The following is a 26,478-nucleotide window of genomic DNA, read 5'->3' on the forward strand; positions in this document are numbered from 1 at the left end:
GGGAACAGGTGACTCCTGAAGACTCCTGCTGTTACGAGAAGTCTGCTTCCTCCACCTCCTCTTCTGGCAGGCTGAGCAGGACCGGCCTCAGAGGGGCATTGCAAGGCTGCTGAATGTTTTGAGCAACATGAGTGTGACAGAGCCACTCTGGTGGCACAAACTAAGCACCTTGTGCTCTCTCACGCTGCTGCTGAGATGGATCCACTCCTCTTCCAGCAGACACCTCTGTTTGTTTGGCTCTTAGTGAGACAATCACCCTCAGAACCCTTTGGCAATACCATCATGATTGCACATGAAAACAAACTCATAAAAAAAGTGTAAATGAGGTCATGTTTCACCCATGAGACCACACCTGCCCCCCTCCCCACCTGCCAGAGGACAGGCTACACCTGATCTGTCTGGTACTCGGAGGTTTCTGATAAGCTTTCGGAAAAGCTTAGAAAGTTTTCCTGGTACTCAGAACAAATTATCTCAAATCTGTAATGCCTGAACTCCACTGCAAAGGTGCCAAAGTAGCACAGGAAGCACATCACTAGGCCCCACTGGATCCTGGAAGCATGCATGTGAATGCCCTGGGCCATAAGGATGAAATCTGGAAGAGGAAAGTTAAGGAGAACAACTGGGAGCAGAGACACCAACCAGTTTGAAAGCCAACAGGGAAGAAAATCTGAACAAAGTCAGACCCATCCAGCCATCATGAGGAGACTGTGAATGTGATGCTAGAGATGAAAGGGATGTCAGGTGTCCAATAATGCCCATGGAGCACAACAGCCTCTACAGACTGGGGGTTCCTGATCCCAGATCAGAGTGATAAACATTTACAGAGGGGAAGACTCAGGTGCAGAGGAATCAGTTATTTGCTTGAGCACCCAGCTAGCCAGGGACAGAGCCAGCAAGTGGGGATCTGGCTGTGGGCCCTTACCTGCTAGGAGCTTCCCAGTGGGAACTGGATCAGATCACTGCACCCACTGCAGGCAATGGGAACACCTTTCAATTCACACTCTGAAATATTTCCTTCAATTTAGATCACCTCAAAAACTGTCCTTTTCTGTGAAATCTGGAAGCATCACTCTACACAGAGTAGCACTGAAATAGGATTGTGCCATGAAGACACACTGATTAGCATTCCAAAATGCCTTGAGATCCTAGGACATGTGTGAGAAGTGCTGCTGCAGAACATACACAGTACCTAGCTTCCTGGGGAGCAAAACAAAAGGATACAGAGCACCACACAGAGGGTGATGCTGGCTGAGAGAGCCACTCGTGGAATCCCAGCTTTCCGCCCCTCATTCTTCAGGTTGATCTTGAGGGTAAGGGCAGCTTGGATCCAGCACGCCAGTGTCCCAAAGCCAAAGGTCAGCGACGTGCCCACGTTGTGGATTTCCTCATCATTGGAAAGCTAGGAACAAACAAACCAGTGATTGCCTGGACACAAGAGGAATTATCTGAGAGCTAACTGGATTGCTGCTGAGTATCACTGGGGTGTGAGACAGAGATGCTGTATCATTTCTTCTGGCAGAGGTGCAAGGTGTAACATAACCAAGGTGAGTTGACAGCTGTCACAGTCAAGCAGATCTTTTGCCCAAAGCCCAAGATCACTGTAAAAATGCAGTTGCTTGGGGACTGTCTCCACAGCTCGCTGACAAGACTCACAAATGCAGAGCTCAGAAATAAATTCTTCCTTGGCTTGAAGGGATGGCCAGGGCAGGCAAGGACAATCCACTGTGGGTCTTGTAAAGCTGCAATGGATGCAAATTGTGTACCTTCAGTGCCAGCTGCAGGGAGCAGAACCCTGGCACTCTCCTGAGCTAGCACAAGCCAAAACAAAAATGCATGCTCCTGGTTTGGCAAGTTCCTCCCACAAATTTCTTCTTCTGTCCATCCTCGACCACTGGGGTCAGAGGCAACATGAACCCAACCTGTCTGGAGTGCCAGTGCTTTCCTGTTCCTTGGGCTGCCCTGTCCCACAGGGCTCTGACTGTGCAACACTGCAAGGCAAAATGACAGCCAGGTTCAACTAGCAAGAATCTGCAAAAACATCCCTTGAGGCTGCAAATCCATTCAAAACGTCCAGCATGGACTTAAGCCAAACCATTTCCATTTTCCCTCTGCCTCTGAGGCTTTTTCTAGAAAAGAAACCACCAGTGTGTAACTTCTTCCTGCAGTCTTAATTCCTGTTTAATGATTTAACAAATACCCATCAAACAAAACACAATCTACAGGACAACAGTCTAGGTGCTGTGCCTCCACTGATCTCTCCCCTTCTCTCTACACTGAATTTCTTTCAAGAGTAGGTCCAAATAATCATTCAGGCAAAAATGGGATTGAGCTGCCTTTCTAAAGATAGTCAGCACTGCAAGGGACTCACAGCTATAATGTCCCTCTAAAACACCCAATGTATAATTTTCCAGAAATATGATTTAATGCCACATTCAGCTCAGCCATCAGGCAGGGAGAGGCATAGATTAAGGTCTCATTAAGGTCTCATGTTTTCATGTTTGGCAAAAGATCTAAGAAAGGATACAGGTACCTAACATGGAATGGATAGTTAGAATCAGATATCAGAGAATACTCAGAATTTATAGCCAGGCAAGATTCAAAGCATCTACCGTTATATTACAATCATTTGCTCTGAAGACTGAAAAAAGGAAGGCAAGGTCGAAACCATTTCCTAGTGCCTGTCCTGTACTAGAAATACTCTTCTCAGAGGTAGACAAAGCTGTTACAAAGGCTTCATGATTCCTAGCTGGGAAGCTCTGAAAAAAAAGCTCTGAAAAAACAAGACCCTGGGTTTTGGGCTTGTGCTGTGGAATTAGGAAGACCAAGTCCACGAAAGTCAAATTATCACACACCTCATTCAAAAAGGAAAAAAGAAAGTAACTGTAAAGGACACCAAGTTCCTTCAATAACTGTACAATCCAAAGAGATCGTCCTCACCCTTCAAAAAACAAGTACCATTTCTGTACTGAATCCCTGTCATGCAAAGCCAGGGAAGCAGCCAGCCTGCACTGACCTTTCTCAGTTCCTGGCATTATTGGGGGTCATTATGTGCACCCCAGAGAGAGACAAAGCCTCAGAGTCAAACCCAAGCCCCACTGACTCTAACACCTTGATTTTCACTGCAGCCCTGACAGACACAATGGTGATGACAGGGGACACCCATCCCTACAGATGTGGCAGATGTTTGTTGCTATAACGTTGCAGGACAGAGAGAGAATGGGAGGGCCCTCACCCAGACACCCATCACATCCAGAGAAGTCCTGGCACTCCTCTGCTATGTCCCTCTCCTGGCAGGTCTGAGGATCAGTAGGAGATGGATTTAAAGCAGCATATGTTTTAAAAGAAGGACACTGAGCTGTCTGCTAGATTTGTATGGGCATTTGTGCATCTGTTTGCACAGATGTGTCCGCAAACTTCCCGCTCAGCCCTTTTACCCAGGGCCATCTGTGCTGACTCCCAGGGCTCAAGAGATTCAGGAGACTCCTGCTGAGGCTCTCAGCAGTCAGGTCTAAGCATGCAGGTGCAAACCCTGCTGGAGACATGTGAAACGTGATTGTGGTCCTTCATCTCAGCTCACAAGTGGCAGATAGAGTGTAGAGCAGGTGAAGGGAGGGCAGGGGCACATGCTTTTCCCAGGCTCACATCACAGCTCACTCAAAGACCCGAGCAGATCTGCTGGAAAAGCAGGGCAGTCACATCACAGACAGAGCAGTTCAAGCCTGCAGAGCAGTACCTGAAAGTTGCCGAGTAAGGTCATCCCAAAAGAGGCCAAGCACAGAGCCACCAAGCCGCTGATGTTCAGCCAAGGCGTCAGCACCTTTGGCTTCAGCTGAATGAAGCGCAGGACAGCCACAACAAGCGCTGGGGAGGAAACACAAGGCAAGGGGCATCAGTAGGTTGAACCTGCTGCAGTAAACACCTGCCTGGGGCCTCACAGCCCCCTCCTCCTCTTTCTACCTGCAGGCTGGCAAGCTTTGTGCTTCTGCATGGCCCCCTCCCACTTAATCAGGGTCAAGATTAAGCACAGGAAGCATTTCTCTTGTAATTCAGCTACAGCAAGCTCCAGGCTTCCTTTTCTCAGTATGCTTTGTCTGCAAATTTTCTGGGGGAAAGGACACCTTCCTGCTTGCCTGTGAAGCTCCCACATAGTCCAACACATGCACACCATGCATTCGCTTAGTGGCACCTGGACTTGCATTGCTTCACTCCACTCACTAGTCCTGAGCTCTGGTGGAGGACGTATGTCAAACCCTACTTGTATTTAAAAGCATGTGAATGGCATATACATATTTCTGCAGAGTTTGCCATAACATCCACTGCCTTTTCTCCTCCTCTGAACAAGTTCTGTTGCCACAAATATAAGCCAAAATGTTGCACTAATTTTCCATGAAAAATGGAATAACATTCCTTCCAAGCTAACAATTCCCTCAAGCACTGTGGTATACAATACATGACAGATAAGATATAGCATACATTGTATGACATGGCATAACCACAGAAGATACTCAAATTGTATATTCTTGCCCTCCCTATTGAATGGTACATGGAACAACACAGAAAACCAGGCAAACAGTTGGCCTTCAGATGTGATTCAAGCCAGACCACTAAAAATCAATTTAGTTGAACAGGAGAAATTTGCTTGCTGTCAAACACCTTCTTCTGCTCGTGCTCAAATTGATAGCACACAGCTCATACTGTTGTAAATAGATGCCTTTAGCAAATTAGATCTGCATTTTCCACAAAACCCTGTGAATAATACTGAAAATATGGTTTAGGAAAGTAAGGGCACTGCAAGTGAAAAACACCCACTTTAACCCAGAATGCAAAAGATAGTTGAATTTACTCTCTCACAATTACTCTAGTGAATCAATCTACTCCAAATCCTTTAAAATGAGAACTTTGTTCCCCCTAAAAAAGAGGTTTTCTAATTTTTATCCCCAGGCAATTGTTTGGGACAGTCATCTGTCATGTACTCATGTACAGGAGCTTTTTAATTTCTATTTCTACAATACAGACTCCTGAAATTATGTGATCTTTTTCTAAAACCGGATGGGAATGACAAAAGGGTATTAAAAGCATTCCATGCAAAACAATGGCATTTTCAATTTCAGTAATTCCCACATTTCTAGCATGTTTCTGTAGTTTTCCTCTCCTTTAGCTTTGACATAACTAAGGTGGTCAGAGATACAAGCTAAAAGCAGCTCTCAGAAGTACACAAATACAGCAGAGGAAAGATTGACTTTATCCACAAAGCAGAGATCAGAACAGACTATTTCTGTTGGAAGGGGCCTACAACAATCATCAAATTCAGCTACCTGACCAATTCAGACCTGACCAAAAGTTAAAGCATGCTATTAAGGGCATTATCCAAATGCTTCTTGAACAGCACAGGCTTGGGGCATCAACCATGTCAACAGGAATCCTATTCTGGTGTTTGACAGCTCTCTCAGTAAAGAAATGTTTTGTAAAGTTCAGTCTAAACTCCTCCTGGAGCAGTTTTGAATCATTCCCACGTCCTGTCACTGGATCTGAAGAGGAAGAGATCCACACCTTCCATTCCACATCCTCTTCCCATTTATACTTAATCCAGTGTTACTCTGTCCCAGGTGCAAGATACAGCATTTAGACTTGTTTAATTTCATCCCATTAATCACTGCCCAATGTTCCAGCTATCTAGATCCCTCTGGAAGGCACCTGGTTTCTCAGGAGAGTCAACAGCACCTTTCAGTTTGGGATCACCAGCAAACTTGCTAATGGTGCCTAATTGTCATTCATTCAGATCGTTGATAAAAATATTGAACAGAACTGGCCCTAGAACTGAGCCCAGAGGGACAGCACTGGTGGCTGGATGGCAGCCGGATGTAGCTTCTCTGCAGCCCTGTGAGTCCTGCCCTTCAGCCAGTTCTTTACCCAGTGCACTGTGAACCTGATGATCTCACAGGTGGAGAACTTCTCCAGAAGGCTGCTGTGAGGGAGAGTGTCAAAAGCCTTATTAAAATCCATAAAAGCTACATCCAACATCTTCCCTTCATCTACCACATATGTGGCCTTATAATGGAAGGATATTGAATTTGTTAAACAGGACTTTCCCTTTGTGAGTCCATGCTCACTGTGCCTGGTGACTGCATCATTCTTTCAATGCATCCATATCACCTTGTCCATAATTTTTCCAGGAACTGAGGTTAGACCAACAGGTTTGTAGGTCTCTGGGTATTTCTTCATGCCCTTCTTGTAGGTTGGAATAACACTGGCTGGCTTCCAGTCAGCAAGGCACCCTGCCAAAATCCCAAAACATTTGGTAGATGATAGAGAGGGGTCCTGCCCTAACATCCACTACCTCCTTCAGTATTCTGGGATGAATCCCATCCAGGACCAAGGGACCTGTGAGCATTCAGCTGATACATCTGGTCCCTGACAATTCCAGTGCTCACAAATGAACAGCCACCACTCTCACACTTGCAGTCCTTCAACACAGAGGACTGGACAGCCCATGGTCTATCAGCATTTTATTAAAGACTGAGGCACAGAGAGCATTGAATGCTTCTGCTTTTTCTTCATCCCTATTAGTCAGGTTACAGCCTCTAACAAGTATCTGTATAACATTTTCTTTAGGCCTCCTTTTGCCACTAACATACTTAAAAATACTCTTCTTGTTGTCTGAAACAACTCTGACCAGTTTTAAATCAAATTGAGCTTTGGCCTTTCCTGTCTTTTCCCTGCATATACAAACCACAGCTCTGCAATCTTCCTGCAAAGCCTAACTTCTCTTCCAGAGACCATATAACGGCTTTCTCCTCTTAAGCCAAGCTGGTCTTCTGGCCCACTCTTTGAGCACAATCCCACACAGCTGGGTTGCCTGCTCCTGTGCCTCTAAAAGGTGGTTGTTATAGTCTGACCAGCACCCATGGACACCTAAGCCCTCAAAAGCAGATTCCTGAGATATTCTGCTAAGTACCTCCCTGAAGAGCCTAAAGTTTGCTTTCTTGACATTTAGGAGATCAATTCTGCTTTGATTCCCTAAATTCCTTTTCTCTCATTACAGCAGACGTTCTAAACTCAACCATTTCATGACCACTAAGGCCGAGACAGTCACCTACCATCACGCCCCCCACGACACATTTGCAGTCTGGAGGTTGCATTTCCCCTGTTACATTTCTTTCTTTGCAATGGGAAGAAGCAGCAATGAAACATACACTTCAAAAGGTTTCACATCATCACATTCAAGAAGAATATGTACAGGATATTAATTATGTTTCATTACTTAAGTGACTCTTAAAACAAACAGAAACAAACTCCAGTTGTGGTTCCTACCTAGAAATGCTGCCATGTTCATGACTTGGCTAAACACACAACTTGCAGGAGGTGCATCACCTGCAATACTTGAAAATATAAAGTGTATCATTGTAACACTAGGATGACAAAGACACATAAATAGCAAGCATTAACCAGAGAAGTACTTGGAAGATTTACCTTATATAAGGCGGTCTTTTCGGACTAGGTTTCCTAAGAGACACAGGCACAGGAATAAAGATTCAAAGTTTTCTTTCCCATTTTGCTGTAATTGTTTCATTATTTCAAAGAAACAAGTGACTGAATAAAAACCCCACAAACAGCTCTTACCTATCTGGTACACTTAGTGGGAGAATTTTGTTATCTTCCACTGCTATAAAGTACCTGTCAAGAAAAAGGGAAAAGAAAAAAGGAAATAGTGCATAACCCCATCCTAGCTTCCACTCTAAATATCACTCAAACAACACATTAGGTGTTTCAAGCCCACTGGCAGAGTCTGCTGGAGGATCCTGTGTTTCTCGCTGCCCAAGCAGGCAGCTTTATTATTTCTTAGTCCATGCGCCATCTGGTTTGCACAGTTGAGTAGACAAACAGGGTCACTGAACTGTGCTGTTTTAAAAACAACCAGCCAGGGGAATGTTTTCATTTTTAGTTTGAGTCATTTTGATTAATCAGGTTTACTACGGTACTCCATCCACAAAGGCTGTTTTACTAGAGAGGGGATGGGACAAGAAAAACAGCAAGCAGTAGAGGTCAGACAAAAAGCTTAAGCTGCCCCTGCTGCTGAAAAACAGCATCCATAGACCATGGCCAAAGCCACATCCTATAACATAACTGCTTCTCAGCCTCAGCATAGCTGCTGATCACACATTTTTCAATCCCAAATTCATGCTGCAGTCATCTGCCTGCATGCTTGGAGAGAGCCCGCTCAGGGAAGTGCAGGTCTTATGTGCATTTTGGTAAGAAGCATTAGAGAGAAAGTGAGGCATCAGTATTAAGACACTGGCAGCTTTTCAGTGTGGTGCTGGAGGCTGCAGATTTTGAATTTCTACCCTAAAGCAGGGCCTAAGTGTTTCTCCAAGAGTTCTCCTGAGTCATTCAAAGAAAATGTCATTAAAGGAAATTTTAAAATTTTTGGCTGTTTTCAGGCAGCTCCCAGTAGCACATACCAGGAAGAAAGCAAGGTCAGCAACTTGGCCTGGGGAGCACAGAAACTCAGGGATAAAAATGTGATACTTCAAGCCATGAAGTGGCACAGACTAGCTTCTGACCCTATCATGTGCCTTCCCAGCCCCACAGTAGCTCAAGGGCAGAGCATCCCCAAAGGCTCTCCTTAATGAGAAGCAGCCTCCCAAATAGCCAGCAGGAGATAACTTACACTATCCATAATCCAGCTGATGTAAACAGGGTAAAGACAAGAGGTAAAAACATCCACACGCTGCATTTCTTCCCATCCATACCTGCTAGAAACAAAGAACAAAGTAAAAACAGAGGGCTGAGGCACCCACCCTCCTTAGTCCCCCTCTTCTGAGAGCAGGAAGGGCATCCCACAGCAGGTGCTGAGGTACCAAGCTCCTCAGGGCCACAAGGGGTTAAGCTGCTACACACAGGCAGCATCCTCCATAACTTTGTAATAACCAAGGCACCAGAGCCCTGCAGCTGGAGACTTTTCAACCACACCTACAGAATTTGAGTGGTTTTCAAAGCACTTCTCTCAAGGATTTGGACCAAGGTGACCACAAGATCTGCAGCTCTGATTCCCTGCTATTCCCACATGGACAAGGCAAGGCAGCCTCCTTCCCAGGATCATTACCAATTCCACACACGCTCACAAAGCCTGCAGCATGGAGAGAAAGGGATGCCCGCGCTGGCATCATCTCCACAGAGGGCACGACTAGCTCCCATCCCCAGCCAGCAGCCAAAAATAGCGTCTGGCCACACCCAGAGCAGAGCCAAGCTCCAGGGCCGGCTCCCAGCGCTGTCGGGGCTCGGGATGGGCATCAACAGCATCAGCTCCTGACATGCAGGCACTGCGAAATCCGGCATGTGGCGTAAGGATGCTGCGGACAGCGCCTCCCGAGGAAGGATTTGTCCTCCAGGCAAGATCATGCTGGATGAGCATCTGGGATGCCGGGGCTGTTCCTGTAATGTGTGCAATTCAGAAACGCTGCTGTGCTGCGGACACGGAGAAGCCTATGTCTCCGTAAGAGTCCTTTGATAATGGATCAAGTATTTTCTCATGCTCTGTCCTCCTCCTATAAATGTTCCTCCAGGCACCAGCACGGCCAAAAGACCCAAAGACAGGGGAAGAACACCAGGCTCACAGCTCCAGCACGTGCTTTACTTTCACCAGGGCAGCAGCACTTGTGCCCCTGTGCTCTGCCCCACTCCCTGCTGCAAGGCAGGCATTCCTTGGGGCCACCATCGCCCACATGGCACAGTGAGGCACCCTGGTGCCAGGACAACCTAGAGATGACAGCCTCTCACTCAAGCCTGCTTGCATTTGCAGCTCAATTACCTCGTCCAGGTCCTTAAAGCCATGACCCATCCCTCTGCTCAGAGAAGAAAGTACCTGCATTGTCATCCTCCTCCTCTCAACTCTCCTGGCCTTCCCACATCTGCAGCACAGAGCCATGGTCTGCTCCCTGCTGTAAAGACCCAGAAGAGTCAGCACCCTCACCATGTCATAGCAGGCCCTAGCTCACTGCTCCCCCAAGGCACCCCAAGCTGCAAAGGACACACTGGCTGGACTGCTTGGGGCCCCAGACACCAATTCCTGCCCTGCCTCACTGGGACAGAGGCTGAAGAGCTTGAGTGAGGCTCCCCACACTCCGCAGAAGGCATGGCACTCTCACCTCTACACATCAGCTATGTCACCTCTACATGTCAGTTTTCCCTGCAAATGGCCTAGCAAGGGTACAAAACAACAGCCTGGCAGTGCCCAGAGTCACACCACACTTGCACAGAGCCACGAGACCATGATTTGGTGCTGTTCATACAGATAACCCGGAGTAAGGCTGAATTCCAAACCTTAGAAGACAGAAAAGGAGTCAGATAAGGTCTCTTCTCTGACCTGGGAGCAGAGAGAACTGCAGACAAGGAGCATGAAATGATGCAAGCATTAAGTATGCTGATTTAAAAGGCAGGCAGCTCCAGTGTGCAGATAGATCTTCAGCACAGTGAATAGATCAGAAGAAATTATCAGCAAGGGAGACTAGATTTCCCATCACTTCTCTTCCTCTCCTTCAGCACAGGAAACACAGCATCTCACATTTCTGTAATCCGCACAGCTCCCACTGTCGTGCTCACAGCTGCTCCATGAAGTGCTGCCCTTGCCTTTTCCTCCTGCTGCTCTGCAGCACTGCAGCAGCATTCCTTAGCTGGTATTGGACGGTGCTGTGGTACTGGGAGACCCGTGACAGCAATCTCAAGGACCACTTCCAGGTGGCAGCTGCCACAGGACCACATCCCAGACAGCCTCTGGCAGGACAGTGCCCAAGTGCCAGCGCCCCACACAAGGGAGACACAGCTGGGACCAAATTCCCCCTCCTGCCTTGGCTGAAGGGACCAGGCAGATAGCACCACCTCCTAATTCCAGCCCCTGTCTGCCCTGCAAGGTAATTACTGCTGTGCTCAACTCTCCTCTTGTCTCTGGTGGTGGCTGAACTGAGCCAAGGTAACACAGTTCTTTCATGTCAGGGGATAGCACATCTTATTATTTACCCTTCACCCTTGGAAAGGCAGGGAAGATAATTTACACAAGAAAAGCAAACAGTAGCCAACCTGTCCTCACTAATGGGTTGCTGCAACTCCTCCACCTCCCAGCATGGAAACAGCAGTCTTCACAAGCTATTTCAGCATTGCCTGTTGTGCAGAGAGGGAGGTGTCAAGGGCTCTTCCCCCAGGCAGAGCAGCGAGGCAGCACACAGGGACATGGATTCCACACCAGAAGTGGGGAAATGTGAAAATGTTGTCTAGATAACCTCTGTTTTGTGCTGAGCTCTAAAATGGAGCAAGGCCAAGACTAATGGCCAACCTCCCCAGAGTCAAAGCAACACAGCTACAGGCCCACCTCCTTGGAAAACAGCCTTCTGTTTAATATTCACTGTGCCACACTGAGTCCCCTTCCGTCAGCCACTAACAGAAAATGACATCTGAAATCATTGCATATTAAATGAATGATCAGCGCAGAGCACAGTATCCTGATGGGTAGCCAGCTCCATAGTTCAGAAACCCTAATTTCAGCCAGTTAAAAAGAAGGAAGCCACCTGCATCTGACAAATTAAATACCAAAGAAAAGAAAGGGTCCAAAAGGAAAGAAGGGTTCCTTTCCCCCATGTCCCCAAAGAACAACACCTTTTAATGCTGGCCATTGGCACAGCCCACACAGGCTTGGATATGTTTCAGCCTCCCCATGTGGGCAGAGGATGGTTTAAAACCATGCCTCAGCTCCTGCACATTCCTCATTTATTCCCTGCTGTGTTATTCACGTGCCAGGAACAAAATTACATATAATTGCAACTTCTTCCAAAGTAGAAATGCTGAACATGTGCCAAAACTGCCTGGCTTTGCACTAGTGTTCAGCAGACATAATTCTCAGCAGCTGCCTTTGGGTTAGCCTTGTCCTCTTCAGGGATGTCCCCAGTATTTGTATCTTCAAGCTGGGAGACCTTCGTGCACACTAAGACCAGCAGCTCTAAAAGCAGACAGGAACAAGAGAACAAGGAACCCAAACATCAGCCTCTCCTGCAGCACCACACCAGTTTAGCCAAAGTAAAATGCCAAGAGTGATAGGAAAAATTAGCAAAATTCTTTATGGGAAATGTAGAAACAAACTCATTGACAGTTAATTGCTCCACAGGGATGACATAAAGCCAAACTTCCTCTCCACAGCTCTGTTCTGCATTGCTGCCATGTCCAGTGATGCCAAATCTGAGCAGTCAACTCCAGCTGGCAACAACAGCAATCTCTGCCAGCCCATGTTCCCCCAAACAAACACACTGCATCCAAGAGGCAGTTGGTAATTTCCCATAGCCATTTGTCTTCCATTACTGAGGTTTGCATAGGCAGGACTTCAGCCTGAGAAAGCCCTCATGGTGCAATGCATTCACAACACCAACAAAAACATTTTCGGTATCACAGCTGACCCAGCCCACCTTCTCCAAAGCTCACATGTGGTTTTCCAGCCCCTCTAGACACACCCTCACACCAGCACTGCAAAATCTCTGTTGAGGTGTGCTCCTGCTGCCATCTAACATGAGTCAGGCTGTAGACCTGAAAAGAGTTTCACATTAGCACTGCCCCAGTGTGTGTCTTGAGAATTTCTCTCAATGCAAGCTTACTCATCTCTAGTTCCATTTTTATCTCTAAATCTGCTTAGACTGTCAGCTGCTTGCTCTGCTTTTTTTATCAATGACCTGCTATACACCCTCAACCAATTAAGCTTCCGTTCCTCTAATGTACACACTTCAGTTACAGCAGGCAGCTCACCAAACATATACTGCTGCTTGCTCAGGGTTCATTTAATATGGACATCTTCATTTCATCTGCCAAGCAAAGTTACAGGCTCCTCCTGAAGTTGCTTTCACCAGAGAACATGAATGTAAGGAAGGACAAAATTACCACATTAACAGGGTCGTACATCTTTTTTAAGACTAAAGCATGCAGATGCATTTGAAATGCATAATAAGCCAGAGCAACACTCCTGCATTTCACAGCACTAGGTCATGGGGTTATTTCAGAGAATAGGTACAAAGCCAGGAGCACTGCGAGAAGGAGGGCACTGTTCAAAACATAGAGCAAGTCAAAGAATTGCTGCCAGTCAGCAACAATCAAAGGGGAACAAACACATTCTGTCTTTTGGGGGAGCCCGCTATAGATCTCTGTTGCATTTAAAAGCAAAAATAACCCCAGTCACTTGATAGCTAATCACTGTAACTGAGTGGATACAAACCACCACATTACATAACCTGCCACCCACAAGTCACAAATGCCAACTTAACAAAGCAGGGCATTTTCAGGTTTATCTCAAGGTTTCCAGTGTGAGTGCACAATGAGAGAGGTAAGATGTGACAGAGGCTTGTAAATATGTAACAAAATGGTGGGGTAACAAGAAAAGAAGTGATCCTCTCTGTCAGCAGGATAGGATGCTCTGCTTGCTCCAGGTACCCACCTACCATCTCACAGATGTGCAGAAATGCCATTTTCATTTCATTTACACAAGATGAATGGGAAAAGGTAAAGACATCTCTGGGTTGTGCGTGGGGGAAGCAGGAGAGATGCTTCAGTAATCCTGCAACAATGCTGAGAGGCAATGTTTTCACCCATGGCAACACCAGTACATGTTTCTTGTCTCATTTCATACACTGTGACTGCATTCAGTGTGCTAAGGAAATGCTTTGGCCAACATAAACCTATCAGAGATGGGCCAAGTGCAACAAAGGAATGAAACCTTCTAATCACCAAAAACAGGGGCAGTAAAGGATATACTGGTATCCACAGTGTCTGACCCAAAGATAATCCTGCAGCACTGCTGGGTCCTGAGGCCAGTGCATCCCATCGTACTGCAAAATGCACCCTTGGTTTTCTGCTTCTTGCTGCCCCACAGCCTTCACCTCAGTCCCACATGGGTGTAAGTACTTACAGGCCATTTAGCAACCAGTGCTGAGCTGCTGTTTTACAGCCAGAGACGCCGGGGTTCAACTCCTGTGGGCTGTGTCTGCCTGCCTCGCATTTGCCACTGCACGAACCAGGCACGCCCCACTTCCAGATCACGCTCCTGGGTGTTAGAAAAGAAAAATTAATCTGATTTGCCATCACAGGACTACAGAGCTGTTCTGCAGGCTTTGACCCATGGACCTATGCCAGATCACTCTGACTTCCGTGAGGTCCCACTCATCATGAGCAGGGCTTGGGCAGTCGTGGCCCTCAGCCTGCAAATAGGTAAAGGAGGCAGAAAGAGGAGCTAGCTAAGGCAGAAGGCAACATCCAATTCAGACAGATGGAGCTCGAGCAGCAGGCAGTGCAACCAGGCAGGAGCAGCCAGGGTGAGCTGAGGAGACCTGCATTTTGCTGGTGCTTTGTGTTTCTTTGCCCCAGGGATCCCATTCTGCTAGGGAACACTCACTACAGGACACAGCCATCCCAGCTCCTCCTGGCCTCAGGGGCTGCACAAGCCAGGTGGCAACCAGCTCCCAGCGAGTCCTCCCAGTGTGTGCTGGACTCCCAGGGCAGATGCGTTACTCTCTCCAAGTGCAGATGTTGAGGAATACAAGTAGTAGCGTGGTGAGCAGCCGCAGTGGGAGCTGCAGGTTGTGGTGGTGGCTGGAGCCACATGCAAGGGGCCATGACCCAGAATCTACCCTTTGTCCAGAAAAGGGTATGGAGACCTTGCCACCATGCCACCTGGCACAGAGACTCTGTAGAACCCAAATAAACAGCAAGAAGGACCCAGACTACATATCCTGTCTGAAACGGGCACACGGACTGTGAGGATATAAAAGGCCAGGGATTCCTTAGTGCAGGGAGTCCCCCTGAAGGCATCAATTCAAGCTGTTATGGTGTTATTGCACCATGATTAAATTACTTAAAGGGTCCAGGCTTCTGGGACTCTGCTATGGCAATCCTGAAATCCAGCCAGTGAGGAAAACCTGTCTGACTGGGTAAATGTGGGGTGTGTGGGGAGTCAAGCAAAGCACACATCAGGTTAATGGAACCACCCACTGTGAAAGGGCTTCTGTCCCAGCAGTGACAGCCTGGGGTGGTGGGAGTGTGACTGACAGAGTGGCTTCTGGGTGGCCAGACAGGAAAGTTTCCTTAACACAAGAGATACTCAGGACTGGAGCCACTTTCACCAGACCTCTGAGACACAAGGGAAATCTCTAGCAGAGTCTCAACAAACCAAACCCACAATCTCACACCACCACCACAGGGTTATATCTTCCCCCTGAGAATCTTTTGTTTTGGGATACTTGTGAGAAGAGCACTTACCTCAAAGTCCCAGCCAACCCCCAAACTAAAGAGTTGCTGGAAAATGGGGAGGGCTATCGCCTCCAAAAAAAAAAAAAAAAAAAAAAAGCTCTCCCTGCTTCAGCTGTGCTGTGAGGAAAGAGTCACTGAGAGTCACTGAAACCATCTCCTTGCTCTGCAAGCAATACAGAAATGCAGGCTGATATTATGGCAGAGCCCAGGAAGTCAGAATCACTGAGCAGACAGGCTGTCCAGTGATTGTCCTCCACCTCAACCACCCCACTCTAATGACCACAATGATGAAGCAGCAACAAGCCGATTGAGTGTTTCTCCTCCCATAATGTACAGAGGTCTTGACAGGGTTTTAATAAACTGATCAAGGTGCTTTATTTGCTCCTCAGTTCCAAAAATCACAAATGCCTTCAATCATTTCCAACGTGCACGAGCAAGCAAAGCCAAGACCCACATTACATCAGAAGGGGGAAGGAAGTCTGCCTGAAAGGTTTGTCCCATTATCAGGAAAACAATGTAAGTGTGGGGAGTGGCAAAGAACACTTAACAGGGAGGTGAAACTTCAAGTGTTGACTTACAAATAGCTTTGAAGGTAAGGAAAAACAGACAAGCCCAGGGGAACAGATTTGGCAGAACGTTATTCCTGATCATATTGTCTCCTTCTGCTGTAGTTTATGGATGAGAGAATATACGCCCTGCAAGGCAAGAAAAGTTCCAGGTTTCCCTGCCTTTTCTACCCTACCACTGTTTTTTCCCCGCCAAACACACTCAAGCTACAGAGTTTCTCATGGGGTGTAAGCAGGGCTTCTCCCACCTGTTCACCCTGTCTTTCATCTCTCTTATGCCTTTAACCCCTCTCCTATTCACCTTTTGGAAGTATAAGCTCCTTCCTTCACTGCACTTTGCAGCTTTACACTTTTGCAGAGGTGTACACTGTCCCCAGAGCAGTATTTCCTTTGGTAAATGCAACTCATCCTGGGGAAAACATCCCAGGCCTGGGAGCTGTTAGGGACTGTGGCAGAGCATACTGTTTGTCAGGACAGTTTTCCCTCACCAACTTCTTCAGCCTGAGGACTTACTCCTCCTCCACAGAAAGAGGTCCTTTTGTTCATGTATTAATCACCAAGGCTCCAGAGGAGCAGCAACGAGGTGATGGGCCAGAGGGTGAGCTACAAGGAATGGATGTGCAGTACCCATGACTTGGCTCTTGGCCCTCTCTGGCACAGGGATTGTCTTTTGATCCTGTTGAGACCTGCCTGTTGAAATCATTTGCCCTGAGAGGCAAAGTATGAGGTAAGCAATCATGGACAGGCATTTCTGTGGTGTTCACCACTTCATTGCCAGCATTCCTTATTTGTAGGAATTAATTTCATTTGTTTACCAGTGTCTCAAGCTGCTACAACCATAATTCACAGTTTCTAGGGTGTTTGGGTGAGATACAGTAGGAAGGTGCCATACAGCCTTTCCCTTCAAGCAAACCCAAGGGACAGAGGGGAGAAAGGAACAGCTCCCAGCTGTTAAACAGGGGCCAAGCCTGTGTGAGCAGCCTCTACACTGCATCCAGACAGAGTATTACTTTTTAAGTCTACTGAAATCTTTTCAGAAACAGACTTTCCTGTAGGAGACCACATTAAACTACCTCTAAGAGCCAAGGCCACACTGTGGAGGCTCTCTCTGACAAAGCTGTGGCCATCCTCGGTGTCTTGGCCAGGCAAAACCCACTCTTGCAGCCCTGTGGTGCCAAAACTGAAGGGCCACTGGCTCTTCTGGTTTAGGCAGTCACTACTATTAATACCAGTGGTTCCTCACAGGAAGCAGGAAATAATACAGCAAGAGCAGAAGTTCTCTCCCTAAGTACCTGGATCTGCCCCAGCTCAGGAAATTGCAGGGAGGATGCTGGACACTCTCCCCACCATTGCAGCAGATCAGCCCACATCCTTCAGGCTTTTGCTCCCTTCCCCTTGCTACCCATGGGAGAGGCAGCTCAGACCACTCCCCAGCAGGCAGGACCATCCAGCAGCAAGCTCAGCATTAAAAGTGTGCAATAAATCCCATGTGAGGTAACCTACAGCCATTTTAACAGTTCTTTCATGGTTTTTGAAGCTGCATCAGCCTTTTCCTGTCCTCCCATTCGCTCTGCCCTTCTCTCTTCACCTGTTCCAAATGTGTTTCTCTTCCTTTTCACTCTCATCCTGCCCTCATCCCTGAACCTCAGGTGACCTCTTCTGCAACCTGCAGGGACCTAAGGTGGGGAGAGACTTTTGCAAGTCTTCTTGAGACAGCAAAATCCCACAATTAATCCCATTTCAGACAACAAGGCCAGTGATTTGCTCGCTGAGACGTCGCACAGAAAATCAGTGGCACAGAGGACTGTGCACTCAGAGTCCTGGTCCAAGCCTTCTACTGCAGCAGCAGCCTCCCCTCCTGCCATCACCCCCATCCCAGTGTACCCTTCCCAATAAATTGCCTAGGATCATCTTTCTCTTTTCTCACAGACTTTCTTTGCTCCCACTTAACCTGCAATCACAGCTCATTGCTTCACCTTGGACTGCAGGATTGGGACCTTAAAGTCTCTCCTGTTGGGCCAAACTGCAATCTTGCAATCTCAGGCTGCCCGGAAATGGCTGGGGGAAGACAGAAAACCACAGACATCACATTTCTTCCAAGGGAAAAAAAAATTGAAAATGTTGGTGTTCTTACAAGCACACATCCCTGCTCTGCATCTGAAAAGCAAACACTGCAGCACAAAGAATCTTAAAAGGGGAAATGAAACAACTGCACTTTCAGCACCCAGGTTCAGAAAATGCTGACAGCTGGGCATGGATAAACCACAAGAAAACAATTTGACTTTTAACAGTTCAGCAATGAAATCAGGAGCATTGTCAAGCAAATAGGAGTCCCCTGTCTTCAACCCATTACCCAAAGGCAAAAAGTGGGCAAGAATCAAGTCCCCTTCTTTTAGGCACTGTCATCTGTTTGAGCAAGACACAACAGGCAGTGTCAGGATATACCTTCCACACACTGCCCTCCTCCATATTGAATTGCTATTCCTAATTAACTATGCATGTGTACATTCCCATGGCATGGGGACTGCATGAATGTTGATCAGACAACCCTTAGGGTCACTTTGACAAGCATCTTTGCTTGAAAAGGAAAACAAACAAACAAAAAAAAAAAAACCAATGGCAGAAAGGTTAACTCATAATTTCTGCAACCTTTATAGCTTAAGGGCTCTGAATCAAAGGTCTGGCACAAGCATGATGCTTATGATGCTTTAACGAAAAGCTGAGACTGACATCCCAAGCGCCCCATGGACATCAGCACCCAGCATCTTTCCATCACTTGGAGAGAGGATCTCGCCCTTCCTTCCCTGAGGCAGCACAGCACAGCTGAACGGCCTTTCTCCACACCTTAAATTCCCTCCAGGGAATTTAACCGGACACAGCCTGCATGTCCTGACAGGACAGCCTGACAGGATCTGGGGAAGGCAGGACCTGTCCCATCCCACAACCCCAACCCAAGTAAGCTTCTTCACAGACCCTATGCAGCAACCTGGCCGAGGACCCTGCCGAGTTCTGTCCTCACCGCACCCCCAGCGCCGCAGGGACGGACTCACAGATGGGAGGGATGCCGAAACCACGGACCGGGAGAGCCGCTCCACAGCTGGGTCCCTCGGGGCCTGGCTGAAGCGGCTCTAATACTCTCACCGAGCCCGTGCCTACCTGCCGTGACACAGGACGCTCCAGGACAGGCAGCGGGGTCCCGGCTTCTGCAGCCCCCCGCCCCCAGCCCGGCCCCACTCGCAGCTCGGGGGTTCCACGGGCAGCGGGACCGCGGCGGCGATTCGCGACAAGGCGGGGCGGGAGGGGCGGCCCGGCGCTCCGGGAGCGGCTCTTACCTGCGCACCTGCGGGCGGCTCCGGCGGCGAGCGCGGCCGGGCTGGTCCGAGCCCCCGCCCCGCCGAGCCCCGCCCCGGACGGGCGGGTCCGCAGCCGCCGCGGTCACCGGGGCCCTGGAGCGCCGCGGGGCCCTGGAGCGCCGCGGGGCCCTGGAGCGCCGCGGGGCCCTGGAGCGCCGCGGGGCCCTGGAGCGCCGCGGGGCCCTGGAGCGCCGCGGGGCCCTGGAGCGCCGCGGGGCCCTGGAGCGCCGCGGGGCCCTGGAGCGCCGCGGGGCCCTGGAGCGCCGCGGGGCCCGGGCGTCGCTCTGAGAGCCGGGGTTGGGATGCTGGGACGCGGCCACAGCTGCCCCGGCGCTTCGGGGCATCCCTCGGGCACGGCCGGCACCGCGCCCCGTGTGCAGCCGCAGCGGCGCCGCTGCCTGCGGGCTGTCCTCGGTGCGGCTGTGCCAAAGGCTCCCTGCTCTGACTTCTTCCCTGTCCGCCCTTCCCAGAGCCGGGAGCACCTACCCAGCCTGCGGCTCTGGGTGTGCCTTCTGCTCCGAGCCGCCGGAGGCTCCGGGGAGGACTCAAACCCCGCATCTCCGCAGCCCTCCCGGGAAGTGCTGCCCAGCTGCCTGGCTGTTGTGAAAGGCCTCAAGGAAGCAGCACTCAGTAGCAAGAGACCCCAGGAAGAGCCTCTTTCACCCCTTTTCCCTTTCCTACTGGGTGGTGGGCTTTGTGATCTCTGTGAAGTATCCCTGCGGTTGGAATTTTGAGAAGAAACGTTGCCAGCAAAACAGCTCGGTGATAACTATTTGGGACAGTTTCCTGGGGTGGAGGGGTCATTTTGCTGTCTGATCTTCATGAGATTAAGTCAACGTGATTGCTACCACTTCTTTTTCCTCTTCCTCCCATCTGTCAGGGTGATTCTCTCTGTCAGGATGTTATTCAGTGACTGTCTTGTTTGTTTTCCTAAAATCCAAATTAGGTAGCACTTAGTCAAAATTTTGTCCTGGTGCCATCCCTTATGAACCAACACAAAACAGACTGATATCTAAATCCATGTCAGCCCCCAGAACTGAGCTGAATTATATATCAGCAGTTTATCAGTATTTTGTAGGCTGCCCTTCTAACAAGCAACACTCCTTCACCCTGCAGCTTCGGTCCTCATGCAACATTCTAAAGAGATTTCGTGTTTCTGATCCCCAGGATTTTAAAACCCCTCAGAGTGCTGATCCTCAGAGCAAGCACTGCACCAGCAGGTCCCTTGAGCCCTTCCCAAAATGTCTGCATCATCAAGGGAGAGGACAGATGCTCCCACAGAAAGGCATGTACTGTGTATGCTTCTCGGTGTTTTAAAGGCCAAGGGAGCTATTTTTAGAGCTGAAATAACATTCCTCCTGCTTTGGTATTTAAAATCTTATGTTATTCTGGACTAATAAATGTTTCCTTGCAGCATTTGCTTTTTTGGAACCCCACAAAATCCAGAGATCTTGGCCAGGTTTCCCCTCTGCATGCACCTGACACTGCCCCAAGGCACTGCCACACTTAGGAGCCACAAGTGACTTCCATGGCTTTCCCTGGGCAAGGAGCTGCTGTTGCCTCCAAGAGAGGCTCTGAAATCGGGTGCCTGGAAAAAAATATGCTTGAGGTACCAGCATTAACCACATCCCTCCCTGCAAGGCTTCTTGTGATAGCAAGAGTCAAGGAAGCTCACTTTAAAAGAGGGGAGGTCTTTGAATCCCAGTACCCTCTGTCTTTCAGCAGCTGAGGCTGAAGAAAACCTTCTGTCAAATAGGTGAAAAGTGACAGTGCTCGGCTCCAGCGATTTTGGCCAGAAAGGAAAATGCAGCAACTAATCAGGAACTGCCTTAGTCACTTCACCTCTGCTGTCAGCCAGTGCTGGAAGGGAAACAATGCACCATATGGGATTTTAAGGCAATTTCATTTTTGGTAAACTCTTGAGTGTCTGAGACATTTTGTTCACAACTCCTTTTTGAGCAGATGGTGTCCCTCTGAGTGCTGGAAAACGCATTATGCTGACAGGCCCACCAAAAACCTATCACAAATTTTAAAAATCACAGCTTGAAGAAAGGGCACAGCCTGGGGACAGCAAACATGTGTTAGAGCCCACCCAGTGCAGGAAGCAAGAGAGATGCAGGGAGGCATCAGCCATAAGGGTGACGTTATGTGGGTCCTTGGAGATATTTCCTACAATGATTTCTTCATGGGACACCATGGGAGGAGCAGCCCCTCTCCCACGACCCTCATCCTGCAAAGCAGAGCAACCTCATGCCCCTCTAGTTGCTGTCCTTCTCAGGGTGAAATTACCATTGAAGACTGGCTTATCCTGGATTGGGTTTTTTTGGGAGGAAAAGGTACATAAAGATGAGGAAAATGGAAAAGGGAATTTCTGTGAGTTTGCTTTCATTTCTGGGAGATACAAGTCTTCTGAAACTACATTTGCCACCTGTCCTGCTCCTTTTGCTCCAACAGTGGAGTCAGGCCTGGCAAGAAAGGTTGTCCACCCAGAAAGAGGAGCAGTGGGAAAATGGACCTGGGGACCACTCAGCAGCAGCCATTGGAGCTAGCTGCTGCACACCCTGAGGCTTGTATTAATACCATTAAAACTGTTAAGAACCAGTTAAAACTGTTTCTCAGTTGAAGTGTTAATGCTCATTTCATTAGTCAGATCATCTCCTATCAAGCCATCTGTTCCTTTATCGAGCTTTTCAAATATTGTGATAGACTTCATATCTCCAAATACCCTGCTGATACACAGATGCCACCTAAGCAAGCCCACCTGGGGCTTGGCTTTGACAAAGTGTGCTCAGGGTGGCTGGAGAGGCAGTGACCTGCAAGGTGCACTCTCTCACCCTAAGAAACATTCCCAGGTCCCAACCCTACAAGATGAAGCTGTTCCCAGTTCATCCACATGATCCCAACTGAGGAAAATTCACCTAGATCAGGGAATGGAGCAGCAAATTGCAGAGACCCATTCAATCTAATTGCAGAAAAGTGATACCATTTGAATGTTAGGAAAGTAAATTGAGAAAATGGAATTTTTTTTTTCCATAAAAAGAGAAGTAAAAGCCAAATACTGTTGTGATAGCAAATAATGGGATAAAGAGGACTTGTAGTCAGGGTGTGAACTCTGGGTCAGAAACCTTGTAGTGCCAGTGTATGCAGATGAGAGCTGCAGACTGGTGTGCCCTGGTCCAGTGAGTGTGTATTCTGGCTTGGCAGGAGGACAGTCCTACATGAAGCACAGAAAATGCTGGGGAAAAAAAAGGACTCTTTCTTTTGTTTCTTTGGTTGGGTTTTTTTGGTTTCTTTTTTTTTTTTTGTTTTGTTTTTTTTGTTTTGTTTTGTTTGGGTTTTTTGTGGGTGTTTGGTTGTTTTTTTTTTTTTTTGGTTGGTTGGTTGGTTTTAAAGAATAATGAGATTGGGTAAAACAATTATTTCCTATTGTCATGCTACAAATGCTAATGGAATCATATCAGTCAGGAAAATTTAGTGCCACAGTGAATACAAAGGTTAGGCATGCTGTGGAGATGTGGTAAGCACCATTTCACCTACATTTCTTATCTATGTTGCTCACTGGAGCCTTTCCTCTAATCATTTTCCAAGTCCTGCAAGAGGGGATTTTTTTTTTTTTATTGTTCTGCAGGCAGGCTTTGCTACTCATCCAGTTCTCTTGGGCAAAATATTTACCTTTAAAAATGCATGTGTAGGGCAGGCCTTTACCTGCACTGGGGCCATACCTTTGCTCCTTGCCTTTGACAGTAAAAGGGTTTTAAAATCATGGGGATTTGGGGAGTTAGAAGGAAAATTAAGCTTAGTAGGCCCTGGGAAAATACCCTGGGAAAGTATAGGCCTTGTACTTGCTAGCACTGCACCTGTGTAGCTAGTATATGATAAATGATATAATTGTTAGATGTGATGATTGTTTAGTAATTAAATATAATTACTGTTTAATTGTAAGAATAATAATGAGAAACTGTGATCAGGGGCTTGAGAAAGATCACGAGAAACTCATGGTTGAATAAGATCAAGGTGTACAATAGAACAATATAAGTTCAATAATTAATATGTAAGTTATATAAAATATGTTCAGCTCAAAAGCCATGTCAGAGTCAGATTTGGGTCTGTATTCCTGATTCCCAGAGCTCTACAATAAAAGCACCTGCATATAATCATATCCCTTGATAGTGTGTGTTCCTGAACGCTAACACCCTTTTGGTTTTAACCCCATCTTGGCCATGGCAGGTGCAGGAAGGGGAGAAGCAGTGGCACAGCTCCTGGAGACACTTGACTGAAATCCAGGGTGGGAATTCTTTCACCATTTTCTCAGAAAAAGCCTAAATCAGGGTTTAACTCTTCAGAGGATGGGGCAGCAGGAGATGGACTCACTAAAAGCAATGCAGCCCATGAGCAAGGGCTGATTAAAACAACAAAAGCCTCCAAACCATTCAGTGGGAAATTTTGCCCATTTGCAGGGGCACCCCAGGAGTTCTATTTTTTCCCCTGTTCTCACCTGTTTAATGGGGCTGGTGCTGCTGGATAGAGCTTTTTGCCAGAAGTTTCTGCTCCTGTGCCAGGCACAACTGTGCCACAGCCACTGTGGGAGCTGGGGAACATGGGCACCACATGCCCTCCTTTCCCACTGGGCTCTGCTTTCAGTTTTGCTTTTCATTCTTCTTTTAAAATAAATCTTATGGGAAATTGCACTTTGATTCCCATAAACAGCCAGAATGTGGTGAACACCCTGTACATAAATACCCTTTCCACTTAAAGTGTAAAGCTACAAAAAAGCCTCCGGGCAAAAATATCAAGGTAATACAAGTCCAGCATGGCCGTGCCTTTGGGACACTGTCTGGGAGCTGATAGATCATCAACCTCCCTCCAAACTGAGAGGCCTCCCAGCTGCAAATACCCCAAATATCATCTAACCCGAGCCCATAGATCAGCTACCACACTTCCCACCTTGCATGGATTCTCAGGCTCATGTGGCCACAGGAGACCTTTTAGAAGATTGGTTTGTTTCTTTTTTTTCCCAAGGAGTCTCCCACTCCAGCAGCTGAATGTGATTCCTGCAGTCAGGCCACATTTCCCATCTGCTGGGCTTATTTCTAGAAAGCTGTGTTCTGGCTGCCAGCCGGGGACAGCAGTTGCCTTGCACTTCCAAGCTGCAGAGGGATGCAGACATTCCCGGGGCTTAGGGAATGTTCCCAGGGAACAGCAGAGCCTCTGGAGGAAGTGGGCAGAGCAGAAATCCACCCCTCGTGCCCCAAGAATGTAAACCCCAATGCATTTCTTCAGCACCAGCACTCACTTTCTCCCTGCAGCATCTTTCTCAAGGCGTAACTCCAGTGCCAGCAGGTTTTGCTCATCTCTCCTGCTCCAGGGATTACCCCAGTGCAGCCCAGCCCAGCTGCAGCAGGGATGGGGTCAGATGGAGTCAGAAGGGATGGGGCAGATGGAGTCAGAAGTTCCTCTGCAGTCAGCCACCACAGCCTGTAAGGGCCTCACCTTACACCTTGGGGGCTGTGTTTGTGTGCAGCCCTGATGGGGGGGCGGGTTTCATCAATGTTTGCATAGCCAATTACGTGCTGTAATTTGGAGATTAGATCCTCCTCTCTCCTGTAATTTACAGATTAGGTCCTCCTCTAGAGATTGTGCCAAGACCCAGGGATCCCAGGGCAGGCTAGCATTCCCTAGTGTTCCCATGCCAGAAAGCAGCTGACCTGCTTGGGAATTTCCACTTGGAAGGAGCACACAGCTCAAGAGCCAACACTGGATTTCACAAGGGCCCCACCAGTTCTGGGAAAAAGGGGTAAAACCAATCCAGTGCCTGCTGTGTGCCAGAGCTGAGAGCCTGGAAACACTCAGTGCAACACTGCAGGGGGCCAGGGACAAATACCTGCTCCCACTGCTAAGGGGTGTTATTCCAGATGGGTCAAGGTGCCAGGAAGAGTAAGAGACAACACAAGGTCAAGCACTGCAGATCATCAGGTCTCAGAAGACAGCCACTGGTTAAATCCAGCCTACAGCCAGCCACCAATCCACCAGCAGTCCCTCAATACTTGTGCACTGCTCAGAAAGCTCTAGCCAGCTTTCAACAAACAAATGAGCAGGAGAAGTGCTGAAGTCCACAGAATTAAATGCAGCTCATGCCCTAGTACCCGCCCTACCAAGACTCCATAACTTCCCCACATCGCTTCATTCAACAGTGGATGGATCCAGTAGCTACCCTGGGAAATGGCAGTGGTCCTTCCTGCCTCCCACAGACTCTACATCATCCTGAGGAAGAGAAAACCATACTAAATAAGCAAAAAAGGATATGTACAGAAGTAGTCCTTTTTTTTACCAAAATTCGAGGCACCTTCTTTAAAAATCTAGTTTTCCTGTAAAGGCTGACACTTTTGTTATCAACTCTACCACATGGAGAATTTCATTTACAAAAAGAGGGATTCAGGTAGCATAAACTGCCAGATAAAACATTTGATGGAGGAGCTTTTTCTTTTCTGAACAATGTTTCTTTAGTTATTTTCAGTCTTTCAGAATCAGGTAACTTGACAATGGCTTCAATTTCAGTTTTCAGATCCCTGAAATGCACTGGAACTGCTGCTGCTTTTGAAGTCTTATGCCTTGGGGGAGCGGGGCGGGGGTGGGGGTGGGGGAATATTACCTTGTAATTTCAGGTACTCAGAGAGGTTCAGAACAGCATGTGCCTCCTAGCATGGTCCCTTATCCTTCTTACAGCAGGCACTTGACAGGAATGAGCCTAAGGAAGTCCAAGCAATAGCAGTACAAAAGAAAAATTATAAAGATCAACAGGAAGCTGTGTATCTCGGTGCATTCCCTATAGTTCTGCAGCCAGGAAATTGCACAAAGGAAAGGATGAGAGCAGTGGTGAGATCAGGCATTTGCACATCCTCCAAGCTTCACTCCTACACTACACCCGAAGTGCAAACCCATTACACACATCACTTTGAAGGCAGGCTCCCTATGATTTTTGCCATGGAACAAAGTTCTATCTTTCTAACCAGCAGGTCAGGAACCTCTCAGCTTCAGGAGCCCATTTCCACACCATCATCTTCAGACGCACCCAGGTCTTCAGGCCCATCTCAGCCAAAACAAAGATAACTTACAGCAAAATCTAAATAAAATATTTAGTATTTTTGGCCAAAGCACTGTCCTGCTGTCACACTGGGCTAGTATTTTTCTATTAAAGCGGAATTTTCACATGCAGGAACTTGCAGCTGTCTCCTTTCAAGATTATGTAAGCTTCCAGTTTCTTTTCCCCCTCTATCAGCTTGGCCAGGAAG

At 47.9% G+C, this 26,478-nt stretch overlaps 1 protein-coding gene across 9 annotated transcripts; it reads right to left on the reverse strand.

Moving 5' to 3' along the window:
- Window positions 1-311: 311 nt before the first annotated feature.
- On the reverse strand, window positions 312-25,925 carry TMEM150C (transmembrane protein 150C). 9 transcript variants are annotated; one of them, XM_072928637.1, is made up of 9 exons: window positions 25,839-25,925; window positions 13,934-14,068; window positions 8,669-8,753; window positions 7,621-7,674; window positions 7,471-7,503; window positions 7,312-7,379; window positions 3,734-3,861; window positions 1,222-1,399; window positions 312-592 (listed from the first exon to the last, which is right to left on the reverse strand). In XM_072928637.1, the coding sequence occupies exons 2-9, from the start codon at window positions 13,938-13,940 to the stop codon at window positions 384-386; spliced, it is 762 nt and encodes a 253-aa protein (XP_072784738.1). In that variant the 5' UTR covers window positions 13,941-14,068; window positions 25,839-25,925; the 3' UTR covers window positions 312-383. The 9 variants fall into 9 exon arrangements, with proteins under 9 accessions (XP_072784738.1, XP_072784737.1, XP_030127648.1 ...); XM_072928636.1 differs by lacking the exon at window positions 25,839-25,925 and adding an exon at window positions 24,483-24,699; XM_030271788.4 differs by lacking the exon at window positions 25,839-25,925 and adding an exon at window positions 19,676-19,697.
- Between the last annotated feature and the right edge of the window lie 553 nt (window positions 25,926-26,478).

This window comes from Taeniopygia guttata, chromosome 4 (assembly GCF_048771995.1).
Source record: "Taeniopygia guttata chromosome 4, bTaeGut7.mat, whole genome shotgun sequence".
Classification (NCBI taxonomy): domain Eukaryota; kingdom Metazoa; phylum Chordata; class Aves; order Passeriformes; family Estrildidae; genus Taeniopygia; species Taeniopygia guttata.